Source organism: Canis lupus, chromosome X (genome assembly GCF_011100685.1).
Source record: "Canis lupus familiaris isolate Mischka breed German Shepherd chromosome X, alternate assembly UU_Cfam_GSD_1.0, whole genome shotgun sequence".
In the NCBI taxonomy this organism is placed as follows: Eukaryota; Metazoa; Chordata; class Mammalia; order Carnivora; family Canidae; genus Canis; species Canis lupus.
The window spans coordinates 52,247,588-52,271,887 of NC_049260.1; the positions used below are offsets into that span (position 1 = coordinate 52,247,588).

Here is a 24,300-nt window from a genome sequence, read left to right on the forward strand (position 1 = left end):
GGTGACAATGATAATAATGATGATTATGATAGTGATGGTGTACTGTAGCACCTTATTTTGTTACTCAGAGCATATTACATGTACTTGCAGAACATCTAATGTGAATTAGCTCACTTAATCCACATAACGGGGATGCCTGGCTGGCTCAGTGGTTGAGTGCCTGCCTTTGGCTCAGGTCATGATCCCGGGATCCAGGATCGAGTCCTGCATCGGGCTCCCTGTGAGGAGCCTGCTTCTCCCTCTGCCTATGTCTCTGCCTCTCTATCTCTCAGTCTGTGTCTCTCATGAATAAATAAATAAATCTTTTTTTAAAAATCGACATAACAACCAGGTGGGTAGGTATTGTGACTATCTCCACTTCATAGATGGGAACTGTAGTTGCTCAATATGTGTGACTATAGGTATCACAGTGCTGGCATATGGTGTTAAGCAAATACTAGCTTTCTTTCTTTACATGGGTAATTTTTGTCTCTATTCAAGTCAGTTGTAGATGTCCAGAGACCACTGTTTTGTTTTTTATTTTTTTATTTTTTTTAAGATTTTATTTATTTATTCATGAGAGACACAGAGACACAGAGAGGCAGAAACACAGGCAGAGGAAGAAGCAGGCTCCATGCAGGGAGCCGGACGTGGGACTCGATCCTGGGTCTCTAGAATCACACCCTAGGCCGAAGGTGGCGCTAAATCGCTGAGCCATCCAGGCTACCCTGTTTTGTTTTTTAATATGGGACGCTTCACTAATTTGCATATCATCCTTGCACAGGGGCCATGCTAATCTTCTCTATAATGTTCCAATTTTGGTATATGTGCTGCTGAAGTGAACACGAGAACACTCTGTTTTTATATGTGTATAGCACAAGCATCTAGGCAAATTGTGTTTAGAAGATTGATTGCTTGATTGATTGATTGATTGTGTTTAGGACATTTAATGAAAGAGGAGCACAGGGCCCCAGGCAGCCAAGTATTACATAACCTTGTGAAAGGTCTCCAGACCACTCCAGTCCTCATCAGATAGAATACTGCCCTTTTCAATTTCCAAACTGCAGGAAGCAAGAACGACATTTCAGATCCACTAATCCTCATTGCCTAAGAAGTATGGAGAACAAAATATAGCTTTCCAGAGCTGAGAGAGGAAGAAAATTCTATCACTGTCCTCTCCTAACTACTTCTTAGAGGGGGCATTTCATTTTCAAGTTATCTGGTTATGCTGGTTGTTTCCTTTTCTCACCTTCTGATGTCAGCTCCTACCTGGCTTTTTGTCATGCCTTGTTTATTCCTGGGAGAAAGCAGCTGAAGCTTGCTTCTCAGGGGAGGTTAAGGGTATTTTAGCTCCTTTGCCAGGAACACACCAACCTAGTTTTCTTTAAGCTATGTTAATTTGTATTCTCATTAGTTCATTCATTCATTCATTCATTTACAGGTTCAGTAAATAGTTTTCAAAGGTTTATTTATTTATTGGAGAGAAAGAGAGAGCACAAGTGCTCGCATGAGTAAAAGGAGGGGCAGAGGGAGAGAGTCTTCAAGCAGATTCCCTCCTGAGCTTGCAACCCCATACGGGGCTTGATCCCACAACGCATGACATCATAACCTGAGCTGAGCCTAAAAGTTGGCTGCCTAAACAACTGAGCCACAGAGGCACCACTGGATTCAGTAAATATTTAACAAACACTACTTAGGAGCCAAGCCATGTGCTAGGCACTGGGGGTAGAACAGTAAACAAAAAAATTATGCTACTCTCAAGGAATTGATAGAGATATACAAGTGAATCAACTAACAACCTGGTTCTGCTTTGAAAGCTGTCTGGTGCTCCTGATCTCGCAATCACAGAGCATTTAGCCTATATCCCATCCACCTTCAGAGATAGGGCATTATTGAACCAAGTACTCAAGAGTCAGTCATTTGGAGACCGAATCATGGAGGCCTAGAAATCTAGTACCAGGAGTAAAGCAGCAAAATAGAAGAAGCATGGAGCACACAGTCAGAAGTTACTGTGTCTAGGCTCAGCTCTGTTACTCACTGGCTTAGCTTAGCTCCTCTGTCTTCTTTTGATCATCTGGAGAATAGTGGTTAATGAAAATTTCTATATGGCAGGGTTGTGGGGGAGATGAAATAAGATAATTCTCAGTCAACTGTGTATCTCCTTACTCTGCTGTACTTATTGATATCTGAAATTATTTTTTAGTTATTTATTTATTTATTTATTTATTTATTTATTTATTTATTTATGTATTTTTATTTTTTAGTCTTTCTATGCTTGTTTCATGCACCCCCCCCCAAATGGAAGCATCTGACTTTTTCATCATTGTATCACTAATCTAAAGGTGCCTGGTTTATGGTATATAGAGCTACCAGAGGGCAGTTTGGTATAATAGAAAGAGTGCCAGATTAGGAATTAAAACCAGAGTTCAGATTACAACCTTACTACTTTCTAGCTGCTCTACCTTAGACAACTTACTTAACCTCCCCAAACTTTCTCTGGCTCATTTGTTTGCCTTATAGAATGGTTATGCAGATCTCATGAGATAAACATGTATCAGTGTGCTTTATGTACTTGAAGTGCTCTGCTAATGCAGGTTTTATAAGATGAGAAAACTAAGGGTCAAAATAAAAAGTGTTTGGTCCAAGGTTATGGCAGCAAGTTAGTATCACGATTTATGATGGAATCTGAGGCTTCCAACTCCTAGACTAGCATACAAAAGCATATTCCAGAACAGAAACTGTGAAGAAAGTAAACAGTGGCCAGGGATAAGGGAAAGCAGGCTCTGTCTGACAGCAGCTTATCCGTTCATAATAATAGGAAAGGGGAACGAGGAAGGTACTGTGTCAGAGTCCACATGATCACTTTGCAAAATGGAAGGAGCTTGTTCATAGAGTTGAATGATTCGTCTATGTTTATCTAACAATGACAGTTTCATCAGCTCTTTACCACTTCACTTTCACCTAGTTCAAAAAGATGCCAAGTATGACACATTTTCCTTCTCAGGCTTTATCCTAGAATACATTTGTTTGACTCTGTGTTTAACTGTAATATAGAAAGAAAGTAAGGCAAGGTAAGAGTATGTCAAGGAGCTGTTCACCATTTCTATTGAGGACAAAGGAAAACAATAATCTCAGGGATTTGGATTAGATATGAGGAAGAACTTGTAGGCAGGAAGTGGGAGATACTATGATCAAATAGATATTAACTATCTGGTATTTTTAAAAAATTTATTTATTCATCCATGAGAGACACAGAGAGAGAGAGAGAGAGAGAGAGAGAGAGAGGCGCAGAGACATAGGCAGAGGGAGAAGCAGGGTCCTCATAGGGAGCCCGATATGGAACTCGATCTCAGGACCCCGGGATCAGGCCCTGAACCAAAGGCAGACGCTCAACCGCTGAGCCACCTCCAAGCGTACCAATATTTGGTATTTTTATAGAAAGGTTTTCATTTATCTGGTATAGTTTAACAATGTCCTAATTAGGACTCAAAAGTTGTTTAGGATCTATCTTGGCCTTCAAATTGAGATGTTGTTTAAAAGGTAAGATGGCTGTTTTCAAACTTTGTTGTGAGGCTCAAGAGTAAATCAAGGAGGAAAGAAAGAAGGTGAGTTTAGTGGGAGGTACTTAGGCAGTATCTAGGCTAGACACTGGAAATTCATCTATGAAGTCCCCATGATGGATGGGAAACAGATACATACATAGATTTTTTGTGATATGAGACATTATTGATGTTCTGAAAGAAAACTGTACAAGTTGGGGGGGGTGATCATATTCTAGCTAAGAGATACAGAGTCAAGAAGGGCTTCATGGAGTAGGTAATGGTGTCCTGGGCTGGGACCTGAGTTATGAGATAATGTGGTAAGGGAGACAAATAGTTGGGAGCAGTGCAAGGTCATTTCAGTTAGAGGGAATGACTATGTGAGCAGAAATACAAAGGAGTGAAATAGAATTAAGACTAAAGAACTGAAACAGCGTGGTACAGCTCGAAGGGCACATGAGAAAGTTTGTTGAAGAGGTAAGGAGCTATAAGTAGGCCTTGAATGCCAAGCTAATGCTTTGAATTTGTATCCTGTTGGCCAAGAGATTTTTAGTGCTTGCCTAAGATCACTTAAGCATTTCATAAAATGATGGATACTCAGGTCTCACCTGTAGCTTCAGATTCAGACAACTCTGAGCTAAGTTAGGGTGGGATCAGAGCTCTATAGCTCCTCGGGGGATTCTGAGGCATCTGTGAATTAGCCACCACTGTAGACCATAGGGAATTATTTTTTGAAAGTCGTAAGGAGAAGAGTTACAGGAGCAGATGTTTTAGAAAGAATTCCTCTGGGGTCCTGTGTAACTTATGGATTGAAGAAGATCAGACAAAAAGAAAAACTTCAATAAGAATGTTGCCATTATTTTGAAGGTAAGGTTGTGTGTGGGGATGGGGCAGGTATTATTTAGGCAGTAAATTAACGGATACTAGTCACTGATTGACTTAATGGTGATGGTAGGTGAAACACATTGAGGAAGTATATTATTACATTATATCCAGAATAATTCATGGCTTTCTGGATTGAGTCACTGGGAACTGCTATCCACTGTGAGAAACTCATCAAAAAAATTGATCGTGGAATCAGAAAGACTTGAGTTTAGATCTTATAGCCATCATTTGCTGCCTATGGATTTTGGGCTTAAGGTTTCTGGACCTCAGTGCTCTCTTCTATAAAATGGGAGTGATGGTGCATACCTCATTAATTTGTTGTAAAGATTAAATGAGGTTAAGTTATGTAGAATGTAGTATAGTAGCTGGGACATACAGCTGCATAGTAAATATCAGTTATTATTGGGCCATATGTTACGATATGTACTGCAGTGACATGGGATAGGGGATTTTTATTTTCTGCCAATAGCCCCCTGTCCCCACAGTCAAAATCAATATCACATGTTGGGGAGCAGGACACTTTTCCTAAGTATCAAGTTAGTACTTGGTCTTGGATCAGGCCTTACTCTTGGTGTGTTTAAGAAACAAGGTAAACCCTATTGCTGGTGAGTATCATTGAGGCTGTTTTCCTAGTTTCTGTAGGTTCTTTGAACCAACATAAAATGTCTCATTTTGGATTTCAGATTGTGGACGGAACTTGGAATCTCATCAGCATTTCATTACTACCTGAGTTATGTCTGTTCACATGATGTTATCTTTCTTTTCTTGGTTTGTGAAGTGCTCAGACACTTGACTGAACACTTTTCACATTTCTTAAACTACATTGTGTGACTTTATATTTTTATTTTTTTTAAAAAAATTATTTATTCATTCATGAGAGACAGAGAGAGAGAGAGAGAGAGAGAGAGAGAGAGAGAGGCAGAGACACAGGCAGAGGGAGAAGCAGGCTCCATGCAGGGAGCCCGACGTGGGACTTGATCCCAGGTCTCCAGGATTAGGTCCTGGGTTGAAGATGGCGCTAAACCACTGAGCCACCCAGGCTGCCCTATTGTGTGACTTTAAAGATAGAATTGTATTTTATTTAGTGCTTTCACAAATTTTGTACAAGTGATAGTAGTGGCTGCTGATTTTCTGACTTCATTTGCAATGTCAGACAGAGGAAGAGGCAGTATGGTGTATTGCAGAGCTTACTGGACTGGGAGTCAGATGCCCTGGACTCTAGTCCCAATTGAAAGTTGCGATGGAATGAGGAAAATGGGGAGAAATGACAATTTATTTTGACTGTACTAGACCTTTTTCTATGCATTTTCTCATACATTTGTCAAAAAACCCCTTTGAGGCTGATACATTGTTTTCCTCATGTTGTAGATTAAAAAAAAAAAAACTGATGGTAAGGAGGCTAGGTTCATCTTGTGCCCAGTGTTACATGGCTAGTGATAAGTAGTAGTAGGGTTCAAACTGAGTATTTCTTCTCCCAAAGCCTTTTGTAATACTGCAGTGCAACTTACTAGAAAATGCCTTTAACTCTGAGCTTCATTGGCCTTCTGTGTAAAATAGGACTCTGAAACCTTTGCTCTGTATAGCAGTAAATCTCCTCAGACCAGATGTTGGATAAGGGACAGCGATATTTGTGTCTTTGTTTCTTAATGCATTCTAAGTGCTTCACAGTGCCTCCCACATGGTGGGACACTCAATAAATATTTGTTTATTTCTTTCCAGCAAGAGAGTAGTTCCATAATGGATGAGATCCATTTTTGTGGTTGCTACTTAATGCTATTAGTATTTTCTCAGAGATTTCTGGGCTATAGCCGAGTGACAATTTGATGTTGGTCATCATATAGATTTTTCATAGGTTGACTCTTTTTTTTAAAGATTTATTTTTTATCTTGGATATATATGTACATACGTGTGTGTATATATATGTATGTACATATATATATAGAGAGAGAGAGACAGAGAGACAGAGAGAGAGAGACAGAGAGAGAGTTGTGGTGGGAGGGGCAGAGAGAGAGGGAGACAAGAAGACTCCCCACTGAAGGAGGAGCCTGACATGAAGCTCAATCCCAGGACCCCAAGATCATGAACTGAGTTGAAACCAAGAGTCAGATGCTTAACTGACTGAGCCACCAAGTCTCCACCCATTGACTCGCATATTCTAGGCACTGGAAAATTTAGTCTACAGAATGTGAGTAAATAATTGCTCTTCAACAGAACTCTGGTATAGTAGTTATAACACCTGGCTTCTAGTCTCAGGCCTAACTCTAGGAAACTGTTTCTTCTAGTCAATTCTCTCATTTTCTGGTTCCCAAATTTTCCCTGAACAATAAAAGAGACTAAAGCAGTGGTTTTAATCCCTGATTGGACATTATCATCATAAACATCAACTTTTTTAAAAAATTGGATGCCTGGATCCCATCTTAATTCAATAAATCAGGGACGCCTGAGTGGCTCAGTGATTGAGCATCTGCCTTTGGCTCAGGGCGTGATCCTGGAGTGCTGGAATCAAGTCCCACATCAGGCTTCCTGCATGGAGCCTGCTTCTCCCTCTGCCTATGTCTCTGCCTCTTTCTCTATGTCTCTCATGAATAAATAAATAAAAAACAAATCTTTTTTAAAAATTCAATTAAATCAGAATGGCAGGGGGATGTGGAATCTCCCCTAAAGATTTTACCATGCACCCAAAGGTGAAAAATACTGGGCTAGATGAACTATGAGAACCATCCAGCCTTGACAGTCAATGACAGTGCAATGCTATAAAGCATGGTAGATAAAGCATAGGTTTTTGAGTTAGCCAGACATGCATTAAATCCTTGATCTTCTACTTTAACTAGCTCTGTAATCTTGAAGAAATTATTAAATGTCTCTGTACTTCTGGCTTCTCATTATAAAATGGACATAATCTGCATATCCTGCAATAGTAGTTGTAAGGATCAAGCATCTTTGACAGTACCGCCCATTACACAGTAAGCCCTCAGTCTCTAGTATCAGAAGTTCAAATGGAGGATGTGAAGAAACTATTGGTCCAGTAAGATTTAACATGTAAATTAAAAACAACCTGTTTTCTCATTTCCTGCTTTTTTGTTTTGTTTTGTTTGTTTGTTTGTTTTGGTAATGGATTCTGGAAGCAAAGAATGTGGAAAAATCTCTCATCCCTCAGATTAGATGACACTGCAGAAAGGAATCTGGCTAGTTGTTGCGTGGCTGATTGACTAAGATGACTAAGAAGCCATTGGAAAGATTTTGGCTCACAGAATACAGCAGATGTGGCTTGGGAGATGTAAGGACATGACTGTAATAAGCCTTCATCTGTTCAGCCCCATTTCTGAAAGTGGTTCCAGGAGAAAAGGACAGCTTGGTCATTTTGGTAAGGCACACTGATTAAAACAGTCTTACTGCCACCCTTCAAGCTGTCCTGGCATGTTTGTCAGTTCATATAAACTACAGGAAAATGTAAATCACCAGTAGGCCTATAACTGATACATAGCGATAAGTAATTTTTCTATTCATACTTGTCTCTTCATATCAGGTCTGTGGCTCAAGAATACATTAGAATCATGGCATCCTCATCCAACCTATTCCAGAGTATGTTTGACAAGTATGTAAGACACCTAGCTAGATTAGTATTAAGATTTTAGTACCTGGTAGGCATTATTTTATAGTACCCCACCAAAGCACACAATTTTCTCTTCCTATAGTAATAACCATCTTGGCCCCTTTTATAATATTTTCCTTCCTATACATTGCATTAACCATTTGTGCACTTATATTAGCCCAAAAAGAGCCTGTGAAAACTCCTTTCCAAACAGGGGCTGTGCCTTTCTCTACATACCCATCATTTAGCAGAGCTCTCCCTTCATAATGTATGAATGATATGATTTTTTGAATGGATGAATGAATGGTATAAGTGATGTTTCTTCTTCCTTTCATGACACATGATGAGTGTGTATGTGTGTGTGTGTGTGTGTGTGCGTGTGTTGGGGTGGGAGTGATTTTTGTAGCATGTGAAACATAACATGGCTTTTGGAATGTAAGGAAGACTTCCACAATGGTAGAATGAAGACTGTCATAAAACTCTTTTCATAAGAACAACAAACATACTAGCAAAAATTGTGAAAATCAATCTCTCCAGAGCTCTGGAAAGGAAACAAAGTCAGCAACAATCTGAAGTGAAGTGTATTTACTCAAGAAAAATTACTATATGTTCTCTGATCACATGGAAGTAATTAGAAATCAATAGCAGAAGGAACTATGTCAAACTCACAAATGTGTATGTAGTGCTAAATAACACACTACTAAATAAGCAGTGGATCGAAGAATAAATCAAAGGAGAAATGAGAAAATTCTTGAGGTGAGTAACAGTAAAAATATACTATACCAAACTTTATGGGATACAGATAAGTTAAAGCAGTACCTACAGGGAATTTATAGTTATAATTGCTTAATGCAGCTGCCTGAATGTAGTCTCCTTGCAAATTCGTATATTGAAATCCTAATGCCCAATGTGATGGTATTAGGAAGTGACACCTTTGGGAGGTACTGAGATCATGAAGTGGCATCCTCATGAATGTGATTATTGCTTTTATAAAAGAAAGTGATTAGAGCTTGCTTGCCTTTCTACCATGTGAGGACATAAGGAGAAGTCTGCATATTGGAAGAGGGTCCTCACACAACAATGCTGGCACCCTGATCTCAGACTTCCTGCCTCTAGAACTGTGAGAAATAAATTTATGTTGTTTATAGGCCACCCTGTCTGTGGTATTTTGTTGTAAAAGCCAGAACAGGTTAAGACACCTATATTAACAAAGAAAAAAATATCAAATCAACAACTGTTCATTTTAGGAAACTAAAAAAAGCAAAATAAAAACAAAGCATGAAGAAATATTTAAAAAGATTAGAGGGGTGATAAATTGGATAGAGGATAGGAAGAATCAATGAAATCAAAAGTTACTTCTTTGAAAATATCAACAAACTTGATGAACCATTAGACTGACTAAAAAAAGAGAGAAGACTCATGGCAAAATCAGTAATTCAAGTGAGGACATCACCACCTACCTTAAAACAATAAAACAGGATTAAAGGGCTTCTAGAGTTAAGATGGTGGAGTATCAGGGGTACCCTAAATTTACCAGGTCCTTGAGTATAGCTAGATCAACATTCAACTATTTTGAACAGCTAGGGAGAAGATCTGAGGATTAAGGAAAGAGTCTACTAGTTGGAGTAAAAGTACGTGGCAGATGCAAAGCTTATTTTCACAAACAAATCAAAGTACACCTACTTAAAGGTCCAAATACTCCCCACAACAAGCTAGGAGGAACTCTGTAGATAAAGGACCAGTGGAAGAGAGCAGCCAACACACAACAGCAGAGTATACACAGCATACCAGAAATACGTTCTGAGGTTGGTGGTGGTTTCTTTTTTCCTTTTTTAATCTTTTCTTCCTTTCTTTTCTGAAAACAATGACTAAACAGAGAAACTCTCTGCAAAAGAAAGAACAAGACATAATAGTCACCACCAGGGATATAATCAATAGTAAGATGACTAAACTAGAATTTAAAACAACGATTATAAAAGTACTAGCTGGACTTCAAAAAAAGCATAGAAGACACTAGAGAATCCTTTACTGTAGAAATCAAAGAAGTAAATCTAATCAGGCTAAAATTAAAAATGTTATAACTGAGATGAAGTAAAAAATGGAGGCTTTAACATTGAGGATAAAACAGGCAAGAGAGAGTCAGTGATGTAGAAGGCAAAATAATAGAGAATAAGGAAGAAGAAAAGAAAGACAACTATTGAATCACAAAGGAAGACTTCGAGAAATCAGGAATTCAGTAAAGTAAAATAATATCTGAATAATAGAGGTCCCAGAAGACGAATAGTGGGAGAAAGGGACAGAAGGTTTATTTGAACAAATCGTAACTGAGAACTTCCCTAATCTGGTAAAGGAAACAGGCATAGAAGTTCAGTGGACACAGAGACACCCCCCCCCCAAAATCAATAAAAATAGGTCAACACCTTGACATATAATAGTGAAACTTGCAAGTTTCAAAAATAAAGAGAAAATCCTGAAAGCAGCTCGGGACAAGTGGTCCTTATCCTACAAGGGTAGATGCTTAAGGCTAGGCTGGCAACAGACCTGTCCACAGAGACGTGGCAGGCCAGAAAGGACTAGCATGATATATTTAACGTGTTAAGTGGGAAAAATATGCAGCCAAGAATACTGTATTCAGCAAGGCTGTCATTCAGAACAGAAGGGGAGATAAAGAGTTTCCAGGACAAACAAAAACTAAAGGAATTTATGAACACTAAATGGGCCCTGAAAGAAATATTAAAGGGAATTCTTTGAGGGAAGAGAGAGCCCAAAATAACAAAGACCAGAAAGAAACAGAGACAATCTATAGGAACACAATAACACTAACTTCATATCCTTCAATAATTACTCTGAATGTAAACAGACTAAATGCTTCAGTCAAAAGACATGGCGTATCAAATTGGATTTTAAAAAAACAAGATATACTACTTACAAGAGACTCATTTTAGACCCAAAGACACCACCAGATTGAAGATTAGGAGGTGGAGAACCATTTATCATGCTAGTAGAAAATAAAATAAAAGAAAGTTGGATCAGCCATCTTTATACCAGACAAACTAGATTTTAAACCAAAGATTGTAATAAGAGATGACGAAGGATATTATATCATAATAAATAAAGGATAAATAAAGGGTCTAACAATTGAAAACTAGCAATTGTAAATATTTATGCCCCTAATTTGGGAGCAACCAAATATATAAACCAATTAATAACAAAGATAAAAGAAACTCATTGATAATAATGCAATGATATGGGATTTAACACCCCACTCACAGCAATGGACAGATCTAACCAAGGGCATTGAATGACAACTGGAGCAAATGACTTCATAGATATATTCAGAGCAGTTCTTCCCAAAGCAACAGAATACTCATTCTTCTCCAGTGCACATGGAAAATTCTCCAGAATAGATCGCATGCTGGGTCACAAATCAGGTCTTACCAGGTACAAAAATATTGAGATTATTCCGTGCATTTTCAGACCACAATGCTTTATTTTTTGAAAGATTTTATTTATTTATTTGAGAGTGACAGCATGAGTTGGGGGTGGGGGACAGAGGTGAAGGAGAAGCAGACTCCCTGCTGAGCAGGAAGCCCAATGTGGGGCTTGATCTCAGGACCCTGAAATCATGACCTGAGCCAAAGGCAGATGGTTTAACTGACTGAGGCACCCAAGAACCCAGACCACAATGCTTTAAAACTTAAAATCAACTACAAGAAAAAAAATTGGAAAAAACTGGAAGAAAAAATGTACAAATACATGGAGAATAAAGAGCATACTACTAAAGAATGAATGGATCAACCAGGAAATTAAAGAAGAATTTTAAAAATACATGGAATCAAATGAAAAAGATAACACAATACTTCAGAACCTTTGAAATACAGCAAAGGTGATCCTAAGAGGGAAGTATATAGCAATACAAGTCTTTCTCAAGAAATAAGAAGTCTCAAATACACAACCTAACCTTAAACCTTAAGGAGCTGTTAAAACAATAACAAAGCCTAAATCCAGCAGGAGAACAGAAATAATAAAGATTAGACCTGAAATAGAAATTAAAAAAAAAAAAACGTAGAAAAGATCAACGAAACTAGGAGCTGGTTGTTTGAAAGAATAAATAAGATCAATAAACCTCTAGCCAAACTTATCAAAAAGAAAAAATCGAAATTAACAAAATCATGAATGAAAGAAGAGAGATCACAACCATCACTGAAGAAATAAAGAGAATTATAAGAGTATATTATAAGCAATTATATGCCAACAAATTAGACAATTTGGAAGAAATGGATTCATTCCTAGAAATATATAAGCTACCCAAACTGAAATAGGAAGAAATAGAAAACCTGAACAGACATGTAACCACCAAACAAACTGAATCAGTAATCAAAAATCTCCAAGAAACAAGTTTATAGAGTCCCAGATGGCCTCCCAGCAGAATTCTACCAAACATTTAAATAATTAATATCTATTCCTCTGAAACTGTTTCAAAAAGTAGAAATGAGGGAAAACTTCCAAACTCATTCTCTAAGGGCAGCATTACCTTGATCCTAAAATCAAAGACCCCACCAAAAAGGAGAATTACAGAACAATATCCATGATGAACACATATACAAAAATCCTCACCAAGATACTAGCTAATAGGATCCAACAGTACATGAAAAAGGTTACTCACCACAACCAAGTGGAATTTTTTCCTAGGTTGCAGTGGTGTTTCAACATCCACAAACTAATTGATGTTTTACACTACATTAATAAAAGAAAGGACAAGAACCATATGATCTTCTAAATAGAAGCAGAAAGAGCACTTGGCAAAATACAGTATCCTTTCTTGATAAAACCTCTCTGCAGTGTAGGGATAGAGGGAACATACCTCAATATTATAAAAAATCATATATGAAAAACCCACAGTGAATACATTCCTCAACAGGGAAAAACTGAGAGCTTTCCCTTAAGATCAGGAACACATCAGGGATGTCCATTCTCATCTCTGTTGTTCAACAGAGTATTGGAAGTCCTAGCCTCAAGAGTCAGACAACAAAAAGAAATAAAAGACATCTAAAGTGGCAAAGAAGAAGTTAAATTCTCACTCTTTGCACCCAACATGATCCTCCATGTAGAAAACCCAAAAAGACTCCAGTCCAAAATTAATAGAGCTGATAGAGGAATTCAGCAAAGTCGCCTGATATAAAGTCAATAGATAGAAGTTAAGCACCTTTCTATACAATAACAATGAGGCAGAAAGAGAAATCAAGGAATCGATCTCATTTGCAATCGCACCAAAAACAATAAGATACCTAGGAATAAAGCTAATGAAAGGTATAATATCTGTATTCTGAAAACTATAAAGTATTTATGAAAGAAATTGAAGAAGACACAAGGAAATGGAAAAGCCTTCTATGCTCATGGATTGGAAGAACAAACATTGTGAAAATGTCTATACTACCCAAAGCAATCTACACATTCAGTGCAATCGCTGTCAAAATAACAACAGCATTTTTCACAGAGCTAGAACAAACAATGATAAAGTTTGAATAGAACCAGAAAAGACCAAATAGCCAAAGGAATGGTGAAGAAGAAAACCAAGGCTGGGCATCACAATGCCCGACTTAAGCTATATTACAAAGCTGTAATCAGCCAGACAACATGGTACTGGCACAGTAAGAAACCATAGATCAATGGAACAGAACAGAGAACCCAGAAATGGACCCTCAACTCTATGGTCCACTACTCTTTGACAAAACAGGAAAGAATATCCACTGGAAAAAAAGTCTCTTCAACAAATGGTGTTGGGAAAATTGAACAGCCACATGCAGAAGAATGAAACTGGACCCCTTTCTTACACCATACACAAACACAAAAAAAACTCAAGATGGATGAGAGACCTGTGAGACAGGAATCCATCAAACTCCTAGAGGAGAACAGAGGCAGTAACCTCTTTGGCCTCGGCCATAGCAACTTCTGGCAAGACATGTCTCCAAAGGCAAGTGATAAAAGGGCAAAGACTACTGTGATTTCCATCAAGATAAAAAGCTTTTGCACAGCAAAGGAAACCGTCAACAAAACTAAAAAGCAACCTACAGAATGAGAGAAGATATTTGCAAATGTCTATCAGTTAAAAAACTAGTACCCAAAATCTATAAAGAACTTATCAAACTCAACACCCCTAAAACAAAAAAATTCTAGGTAAGAAATAGGCAGAAGACATGAACAGACATTTGTCCAAAGAAGACATCTAGATGGCTTACAGACACATGAAAAGATGCTTGACATTTCTCAACATCAGGAAAATACAGATCAAAGCCATGATCAAATACCACCTCACACCAGTCAGAATGGCTAAAATTAATGACTCAGGAAACAACACTTTTACACATCTAGCCTTTTATTCTTGATCTCTCCACTTGTATTTACCTTTTTCTAAATGCACTGTATAGCCAAGAAAGATGATCTTTTTCATTTTAAGGATATTAGACATTTCCCCCTTTATTATAATAAGGCAAAAGGTGAAGGCACCCTATATATACAATGCAGCTATCATATGGCAGGCACAGGAGTAAGGGCTTGATAGGTACTATTTAATGTAATTCTCACAAAGGCCCTTTTGGTTAGAAAGTATGCCCCATCTCCAGATGAGACAAATGGAGTTCAGAGAGCCTTAATGACTGGGACCAAGGTTCAGTGGTGGATACAGGATTTCAGCCCAGCTCTGCCAGGCTCCAAAGCCCTGCTGAGCTGACATTCAGCTTCCATACAAGGAAAACTAGTCTGTGACTTTTGCATTTCATCTTGGTTCCACAGTCCTTGGGGAACTTGCTTAAAGTAGTCAGATCCTTTAAGGTATTCTCAAGTCTGAGAGACAGACAAACTGAGTATAGCTAGGTGCTGAAAATTTCTGAGCCTAAGTTCCCCATAGTTGAGCTGGCATTTGTAGTCCCCTAGCTTCTAGTGATCCAGAATTAAATAATCTAGTGATTATTTAATTAATTGTGAAACTGTTGAAGAAAAGCAAGTGGTATTCTGGTTTGGGAAAGTTCCTTTTTATGTGGCAGTGCTTTTCCTTCAGACTCAAAACTGAATGTCCATCATAGGGATAATAAGTGAGCACGTAACCTAGGGGAGGCAAGAAATATAAATGTGGCATGCAAATTCTGAACTTACTTGTTCTCAAAGCAAACTTTTGCACTTGGGCTTAGGCTGCTATTTAGGAGGATGTTAGAAACTTCTCAGGTTATTTTTTCTTTCACAATGTGCTGTTAGAGCCATAGAAAGCATGAATGCATGCATTGTATAAGTTAGATATACAGCATAATAATAAAATGAAAGCTCATGAGCCCTGATTAAAGAATAAGAACTTTAAAACCATTTCTTTTGTTTATTGCTCTAACTCCAGAACCTAGAATAGTGCCTGGTATGTAGTAGACATTTTTGAATGCATGCATAAATCAACTTGTATCCTCCTTCCTTATATCATTAACCATAGTCTCCCCTTAGAAGTAACCACTATCCTACATTGGGGTTTATTAGTCCCTTGGATGTATATGATTTTCATATATATATATATATATATATATATATATATATATATAAATGCTTAAAACATATTATATATAATATATATATATATTCCCAAATTATGTATTGTTTACTTCTGCACTTTTTTTGGGGACTGTATGTCATGGAATCATATAATATTTAGGCTATTGTAATTTATGTCTTTTATGCAACATTAGCTTGTAGGATTTACATATGTGTAGTTGTATTCTCTTCTTGTCATTGCTGAATTTATTTATTGTAATTTATTGAATGAGGGCACTGTAATTTATCCTTTTACCTCTTAGCGGATGTTTATCTTTTCTGCTTTTATAAATAAAAGTGATATGATCATTCCCACACATGCTTCCTGGTACAAATGTGCATGAGTTTCTCTAGGATATACACCTGGATAGGGACACTTGTTGCAATTTTCATTACCAATGCCCAGAGGTCAGCCCATGAGGCAGAATTGAAATGTGCCTTTTGTCTACACTAGGTCAGAGTCAGTAAGAGCGCTATCCAACATATTTTTCCAGAAAGAAGAGGGGCAGGCGGGTGGAGACCAGCCTGGAGAACTTAGCAAGTACTCAGGCCTTTAGTCAAAGTGGGTGGTGGGGATCCCTGGGTGGCTCGGCGGTTTGGCGCCTGCCTTTGGCCGGGGGCGTGATACTGGAGTCCCGGGATCGAGTCCCACGTTGGGCTCCCTGCATGGAGCCTGCTTCTCCCTCTGCCTCTCTCTCTCTCTCTGTCTCTCATTGATAAATAAAATCTTTTTTTAAAAAGTGGGTTGTAATTAGGAAAAGTTCAGATTCTCAAACTGTCTTTATTATTTCTCCCCTTCTTTCTCCTTTTCTATAGTTATTTCCATAAATGGTGCATTTTATTAAACATATCTATAACCAAAATATTGATGACTTTTTTCAGTCTTTAAGCATTGATCATAAATTTGATTAATTGAATTAGTTTGTACAATTTGAACTGTATTTTAAATTTTAATATGGATGAAAATTTCTGTTCCTTCAAGGCTCTTTTCAAAACTACCTCTTGTTTAGGCAGGTTTCTATACTGTATATCTAGTGTTTATTTTCCAGCTATATGATAAAAATTACTGTCATTATCATCATCATTTCATTTACCCATATATACCTTCATACCTTTAAAAAAACATTCTTGTCTTTGAGGTGCTTTCTCATCTGTAGCAGCCTATATTCTGCTTTATTATTTTATCTACTATGTTATTTTACAGTTTCTTGCTTCCTGTCTTCTCTGGTAGATAGTAGGTTTCTTAGAGGCAAGAATAATATATTGATTATCATGATATTCCCAGCACCTAGCCCTTTGCTTGGTTCATAGGGCTAGGTGCTAGGAGTTGAGTTGAGTCTATCTAATTTCAACCTTTAATTTTATAACATGGTTAGTCATAGGCACTTTGGAGTCAGACTTACCTAGGATGGAATCTGGCATTTCCACTTAGGAGATGAGTGATCTTGAACCAGCTCAATTTTCCTAACATCAATTCCTTTCCTACAATACAGAGATGATACGGAGTTACCTGGCAAGGCTTTGGGGGAGATTAAATAACCTGATACATATGAAATGGCCTGGCACATAATGTGCCTAAATACATGTCTTTTTTATTTTATTTGAATGGCTTACATTAGTTTCAGAAGTCAAAAAAAGAAAAATATGAATACACTTACAAAAATAAAAACAAAAAACTTCTGCTGCTTCTCCTTGCTTCATGAATGATACATTTTTTACCCGAGGAAATGACATTTTTAGCCAAAGGAATGATGCTCTTAGCATTTGGCCCATTTACATATGGGAAGTGAGCTATTTTCCTGGGGAACTTGTGGTTCTGCTAGTCTTGCTGGCTTTCCAAAGTCAAGTTAGGAACTGGAGAGCTTGTGAAGGAAAAAGATAGGCCACCATAGCCAGCTGCTGGGTTTGCATATCAGCCAGACTTTTTGAGTGACTTCTGTTGTACTTGGGGGGACTTGAATAAATGCTAATATTTGTGTCTTAGAGGTAAAGTACTTGTCAACTATAGCCTAAGCGAAAATTTTCTTTGCTCTTGCCCTGCCAGGGCTGATCCATGATTATTCAAGGGAGGATAACATTTCATGCTTGTTTGAATTCTGATGACTATGCTTAGCATGGTAATCAAAGAGACATGTGTAGAAAGTGAAAGAGTAGCAGGAAGATGATAGGGTAATGGAAACTGTGTTGGATTTGGAGCCAGATATCCTGGGTTTGCTGTCAAATCATTTTGGGCTTCACCTCTCTGAGTCTTTCTTCATATGATATAATAATGAGGAAAAAATATTTCCCAGAGTTGTTTTGAAGTGTAGAAATCACCCAACACAGCAAATAGGCTGCCATTAAGGCTTATTTTCCTTCCTTCCTTCCTTTCTTAGTAAGGAAGAAGTGCTCATAAAAAGTATGGCTGCATTCCTGTAGATGAGAATATGGGCAATTGTCATCTACTTTTGGAAGATTAACCCAGGATGTCACTTGGGTTTTGCTGAATGCTGAGACAGAGAGCATAGGAGAGAAAAAAATTTGACCTTGGGTTAGAAGAACCATGTTTCATTTGTTTCAAATGAAACAGGATTGGCTTTTCTGACCCTCTCCTTCATATCCATCTGATAGGACTCAGACACAGACCTTCTTAGAGATAGGAAGTTTAGACTAGGTGACCCCTGAGGCTCCATCCTAGCCTAAGGACCTTATGAGTATTTTAATGGCCACATGTTGGGATGGTATCTGAGAAATTTCCAGCATCACTGTGTATCATTTCCCAACAAAACCCTCAGGCATAAGGATTCTGCTACTCAGTGTTGTAGAATGGAGGTGAGAGGATGCCCATGTGATCTACAGAGATGACTAAGGAAAGTCAAGGAGTGGGGGAAATATAGAACAATTAAGACTGGTATGATGACACTAATCATGATCCCTCACTTGTGTATTCATTTTAAAGGCTTTTTATCCTTTTATATAATTCATACTGCCACTCTCAACAGCTCAATAGGATGAGCAATATTATTGACAGGTGAGAGTGAGGCTCAGAGAACTCGAGCAAAGCATACCAGACTGCTTTGTTTAGACTTTTTTGCCTTAGATCTCCCTTTGGATAAGGTAAAGCCATAGAGCTGGGTTCATACCACTTAACTGCTCTGAAATTGTTGCCAGAACCACTTTAAGTTAGATACCTTAACCTCGGGTTTCTGTCTTCATCCTTCCCTCATATAAACTTAGCCCATGAGAGTGGCTGGTTCCAGAGAACTTCTCGAATTCCTTATCAGGATCCAAAAAGGCTCTGCCCGCATGACAGGAAATCAGATTCACACTCAATTAAGTAAGGAGTAATTTTATTTTATAAAAAACAATAATTTACACGTGTAAGTTTGCTCCTGAAGACCTCAGACTTCTGTCCTCTTATCTCTGCCAGCCACTGACATGTATTGCATTGTTTCTCATGTGTCTTTCCAGTTTGGAGACTGCCAGGGACCATGTTCTACCCATTGACTATTACTTTCCACCTCAGAAGACCTGTCTGATCTGCGGTGATGAAGCTTCTGGCTGTCACTATGGAGCTCTCACTTGTGGAAGCTGCAAAGTCTTCTTTAAAAGAGCCGCTGAAGGTAAGGGGTCTTACACACTACTTTCTCCCTTTCTCCTTTATCTTATATATAGGGACACCAGTCTTTCAGAGCCCAGGACTTTATAATCTTGGAGGCAAGGTCACTGGTAGGACCCTCTCAAAGAACCTAAGAACCTAAAGAAGAAAGTTTTTATATTTGCTGGTCCCCTGGCTTTTGCCACCTTGGTAGTACAGGCAATGTAGTCGATGAAGGTGGTTCTATCTGGTGCTTAGAGCCTGGGGCAGTCCTAGGGATAGAAGATAGTTAATGATTTGAAAAGATCTAATTTCTTCTGTGCTTGTGTTCCACTCTGCTGTGTAGTGAGGGAAAAATTGTCTTTATTAGAGAAGTTATGAATGGAGAAACCCCAACTGTGTTCCCCACCCATTCACTATAGTGTATATGGGACTGCTCTTCACAAAGTCTCCTTGGCCTCAGCCCCAGAAAAGTAGTGTTCTTTGCTGTTCAGCAGACCATCAGTTCCCTGCTCCTACTCCCTCCTGCTGCTGCCTTCATGGGGCGCCTTTTATATTAATGGCCTCTAGGTAAATAGGGATACAGAGTGATAAAACACTTTTATTTTCTCCATAGACTTGCCCTCAGGGCCAGTCCATTGGTATAGCACTCACGCTAAATTGCATCTTACATTTGGCTAAGTGGGCTACACCCTGGCTTCTTAGTCTTATTGAGCTTAGAACAGTTCATGTCTGATCAAGTCTCAGAGGTACTCAGCCCACATCCTACAGCAAGAACTCCCATTTCCAGACCTCCTATAGATGCTAGTGACTCCTTTCTTCCCAATTGACCTGGGCTCAAACCTCCTACTCATCCACTTCATTCCTCATCCTGTACTAATGGCTTCTTTTCTCAAAGGGACACTGATAAGCAGCCTCTAGACCAAAATGCTCTGCTCTGGAGGTGGACCCAGTTGCTGAACACCAGTATCTACTCCTATCTCCATTTTCCACAAAGGAAGTACTTCCTGCCAGACTTTTCCTTTGCTCTCACTGGCCTAGAAGTGTTGAGGTCCAAGTTGGAACCAAAACAGTCTTGCCTTAGGTAAAGACTAAAACCCCTGAGGACAGTCTTAAAAGTGGCAGGTATATAAGCCACCCCTTTCACTAGAAATGTGATGGCACCCACCAGAGGACAGCAGAAGCACCAGAGAATTCTTGGCATCTAGAGAAAAGATGCAAAGCAGGTGTCCTTTACTGGTTTTCCAATTGACCGTCAATTGAAATGATGATTGCATTTTTATAATTTTAGGCAGGTGGCAGGAATACTTATAAAACAGAAAACTGTTACCTTGTTTTCTTCCAGTCCCCAAAGCAATAGATAGCTAGCTTTCAGTATTACTGAAAATATGCTGCATGTTCCGTCCATACCCCCAAGTAGACTATTGCTACTGCCTGTGCTGGGCTAGTAGAAGGTCCAGAGCCCCAGTACCTAGACCTAGGCAGTTTAGGAAGAGACACAGAGAGCAGTTCTTGCCTTTCTTAAGATACTTACAGAAGGATGGCTGTCAGAAACGAAAGTGGGGAACAGCCCAAAGACATCAGATCACCCCCAGTTTCCTCAGTGAGAATTTGCTTCCTCCCCTACCCCATTATCCTGTAGGCTTTGTCTGTAGAGCATAGAATAAACCAAGCACTCATGTAGAGATGGTGTGATCAGATGAGGAAAGAGTTTAAGTAAGCAACTGAACAAGCAAATTCAATAGATTAGATTTTATATGATGCTACCTCTGGGTTTTCTAAATCTGGGTCACAATATTGCTATTTTTAGAAAACAGGGAAAGTGATAAGACATATTGTAAAAGGGAAAATTTGCTGTCATAACATACTCCACATAGGAGCTTTCTGCAGAAGTTAGGGCTGAAAGAGGGAGAAAGGCACAGTGGCAACTGGCAGGGGCTACCTGGAAAGAGCTGTGCTATGATGTGGATCTTGGGCTGTTTGAGAACAAGGAAGCAGAGATGGCTAATCACTCAACTTACAGAACACTTGGAAATCCAGGAAGGTCTCAAAATGCTCTAGACCCTAGAATCACATAAGTTAGGGAAACTTGGTAATATTGAGAAAATGAGCCTCCATCAGCTCATGGAACCAAATACTCTTGACTGTTGAAGTATGGAAAATCACAAATGGATTTCTTAGAAAGCTGTGGAGCCCCTTGGCTCCTTTAGGATATGAACCCCACATTCCAGTCCTGAGTCCTTTGAGGGATAGAAGAAAGTGGTTAAAACACACACACACACACACACACACACACACACACACACACAAAAAACAAAGCCAAAAAAAAGGCATTTTCTTTCTTCTCCCATCTATAAAGCTTGTTGGCTGGAGTTTACTGCTGTCATTATCTCTATTTGAAGGCAGGGGGCTGTCTTATTACCCACAGAGAACATTTATTGATTTGGATTTTTTTCCCTCATTTTTACAATGTGTCCTTATTGCCCGAATGGCCTTCATGAAAGTGTTTCTGAATCTGCCTTGTTGAAACTTGAAATTCCACCTGTTTTGGAGAGAGTGGGAGCACAAATCTTTCTTTTCCTCATTTGTTTGTCATTGTCAGTTAAGTCAGACTGAGTATTCAGAGTGTTGATTACCACTTTATTCATGGTTTCAGAAATCTCTGGACTGGGCACAGGTACAAAACTTAAAAGCCTGGCATGTCAGACAGAAATCCATTTCTAGCTTTGGTAGTTCATAAAGCATGAGACTTTAATGCTGTCATTGGTGCAAGGCTCAGCACAGAGTCAATTGTAATCTAGCCAGGTTTTGCTATTGAGGAGGAAGAAGAGGAAGGATCTTCATATTTTCTCATTGTCAGTAATTCTGGGAGTTTGGGGTGAGAATTAGGCTAGTTAGGGAAGTATCTATATATTGTGAGATTAAAAGAGTAATCGTGGTAGGCCATAGGGATAAAATCACTAAAATCTGGTTGATAAAAACTTTGTGTGTGTATGAGTGCATGTACGTGCGAGTGTGCATGTGGGCACATGCAGTTGGGGGATGATCTATGGGCAAGAAACAGGCACAAGGAGAATCAGCTAGCTGGCGGGGTGTTGGAATGAGCAGGGAAGTAATGGGGAAGGCATATTGAATGCTATCTAAAAGACCAGGAAGTCAAAGGAAGGTGATGCCCATACACAGGAGCAGGGGCTCCAAGGGGTTTTAGTTGTCTGGCTTTGAATAATCAATTCTCCTCTTTGGATTTCAATTTTCTCTGTCTGTAAAATAAGGGACTTAAACTAGAGTTTTTTCAGAGAGAGAGAGAGAGGGAGAGAGAGAGAATCCCAAGCAGGTTCCATACCCAGTGCAGAGCCTAATGCTGGGCTTGATCTCATGACCCCGAGATCATGACCTGAGCCAAAACCAAGACTCCGACACTTAATAGACTGAGCCACCCAGGCACCCCTATGTATTTTTAATATGCTTTTCTGGCTTTGACTTTTTATGATGGTTCTACAAATTACAAATATCATCACTGTCAAAACTATTATGTTGTCAGCAAACAAACATGCATTTATACATACCTATATGCACTTTTGGTTTTGCCTTCCTAATGATTGGTGAATCCTAGATCGTATTTTAAAAATCAATTTTCAGATAAGGATAGAGCTAGCTGAGAAAATGCATGGTGGATGGGCTAGGTTAAAAATTCAGGACTCTGAGATTCTCCCTTCCCCCAGCATTGTGACCATAGTTGGATAACTTCCTTTCTTTTCCATTTTCTCATCTGGAAAATCAGGACGTAAATCTCCATCTCTATCACATCATGTTTCAAAGAGGGTTAATTAGTTCATCATGTGCACTGTGTGCTCAAGAATTTACTATTTTTCAGACATTTTCTAGTAAAACATTGGAGATTGTACATCCATTTGTTTTGTACACATGGAGTGCTGTTTGGTACACATCATAAAATTGAAACTGTAGTTTACATTCTGGACTCAAAGAATTACAGCATCGTCACTGATGTTTACAATATGTCCCAATTTAGTATTCCTGGCAAATTTTAAATAAGTATGGCTTTGATTCCCTCTCTCACCCCAGGTTTTTGTGAGGGAAGAAATCTAAGTGAACCCAAATTGAACTCTTTCTGTCCTTTAAATCCACTCTTTCCCACCTCGACTCATGTGGAATTGAATATTACTTCTTGTTTGGAGTCTTGCAGAGAGTTTTTCGTGCTTTTCAGTGTCCTCTTCACTCCCTGGCTTTTTGAGTAACATTTCCCAAGGGCAAGTTAACAATGTTAGGAGGTTCTGCTTGCAGCTTCAACAGAGCCTTGATAGGTATCTTTGGCCAAGGAATTGACTGATCCTGATTGCACTGATCCTAAATAGCTTTTCCGAAAGTTCCTCTTATCTTTTTATCTGTCTCTGGTTTTTCTAAATGTCAAACTTTAGATCAGGGGGTCAGCCAAATTTTCCTATAAAGGACCAGGTAGTAAATATTTTAGGTTTTGTGGGCCATATGGTCTCTGACTTGACTACTCAACTCTGCTTTTGTAGCCTGAAAGCAGCCCTAGACTATACATAACATAAGCTAATGGGTGTGGCTGTATTACAGTAAAACTTTGACACTGAAATTTGTATTTCATTTAATTTTCACATGCCATTCAGTGTATTTTTCTTTTCTCTCTTTTTAGCCATTTAAAATTTAAAAATCATCTCAAAAAATTAAAAAAAAAATCATCTCAGCTCTTAAGCCACACAGAAACAAATGGCACACTGGATTTAGCTTGTGGACTCCCCCTTTAGATGATCACTCCTGTGCTTGCAAATCGGCATAGTAAATTTCACCTTTTCCAGTCTCCTGGTATTTTAGTAACTCTTTAGATTATTTAATTTTAAACATTCTTCTTCAGTGGCCAAAGTTTGCATGTCTTGCTTGTCCAGAATGCCTGGTCTGGTGCCTTTTTAGTAAACAGGAAAAAGTAAATTAATAGAAGAATGCTAGAAGAGGGCACATTTTTTCTAATGATCTAATAGTTCATTCCCCTTTGCAATATCCAGAAAAATTGAAAACATTTTATATGTTTTGTAGACTTTTGCACTGTAAGCATGTGGATAACTATGAAATATATGTGAATGAGTTTTGCTTGATGCCATGTATAACCCAGATGGTAA

General features: G+C 38.6%; 1 protein-coding gene and 1 non-coding gene across 2 annotated transcripts in view; one reads left to right on the top strand and one right to left on the bottom strand.

Annotated features, from left to right (window-relative positions):
• The window catches only part of AR (androgen receptor), a 182,686-nt gene that overhangs the window by 84,405 nt on the left and 73,981 nt on the right, over positions 1-24,300 (top strand). The window contains exon 2 of the mRNA XM_038587597.1: positions 19,015-19,166. Within this exon, the coding sequence (XP_038443525.1) occupies positions 19,015-19,166 (152 nt within the window). The remainder of the gene's footprint in view (positions 1-19,014; positions 19,167-24,300) is intronic.
• On the bottom strand, positions 719-825 carry LOC119868582. Its single transcript, XR_005386577.1, has one exon. It is a non-coding gene; the product is annotated as a U6 spliceosomal RNA (small nuclear RNA).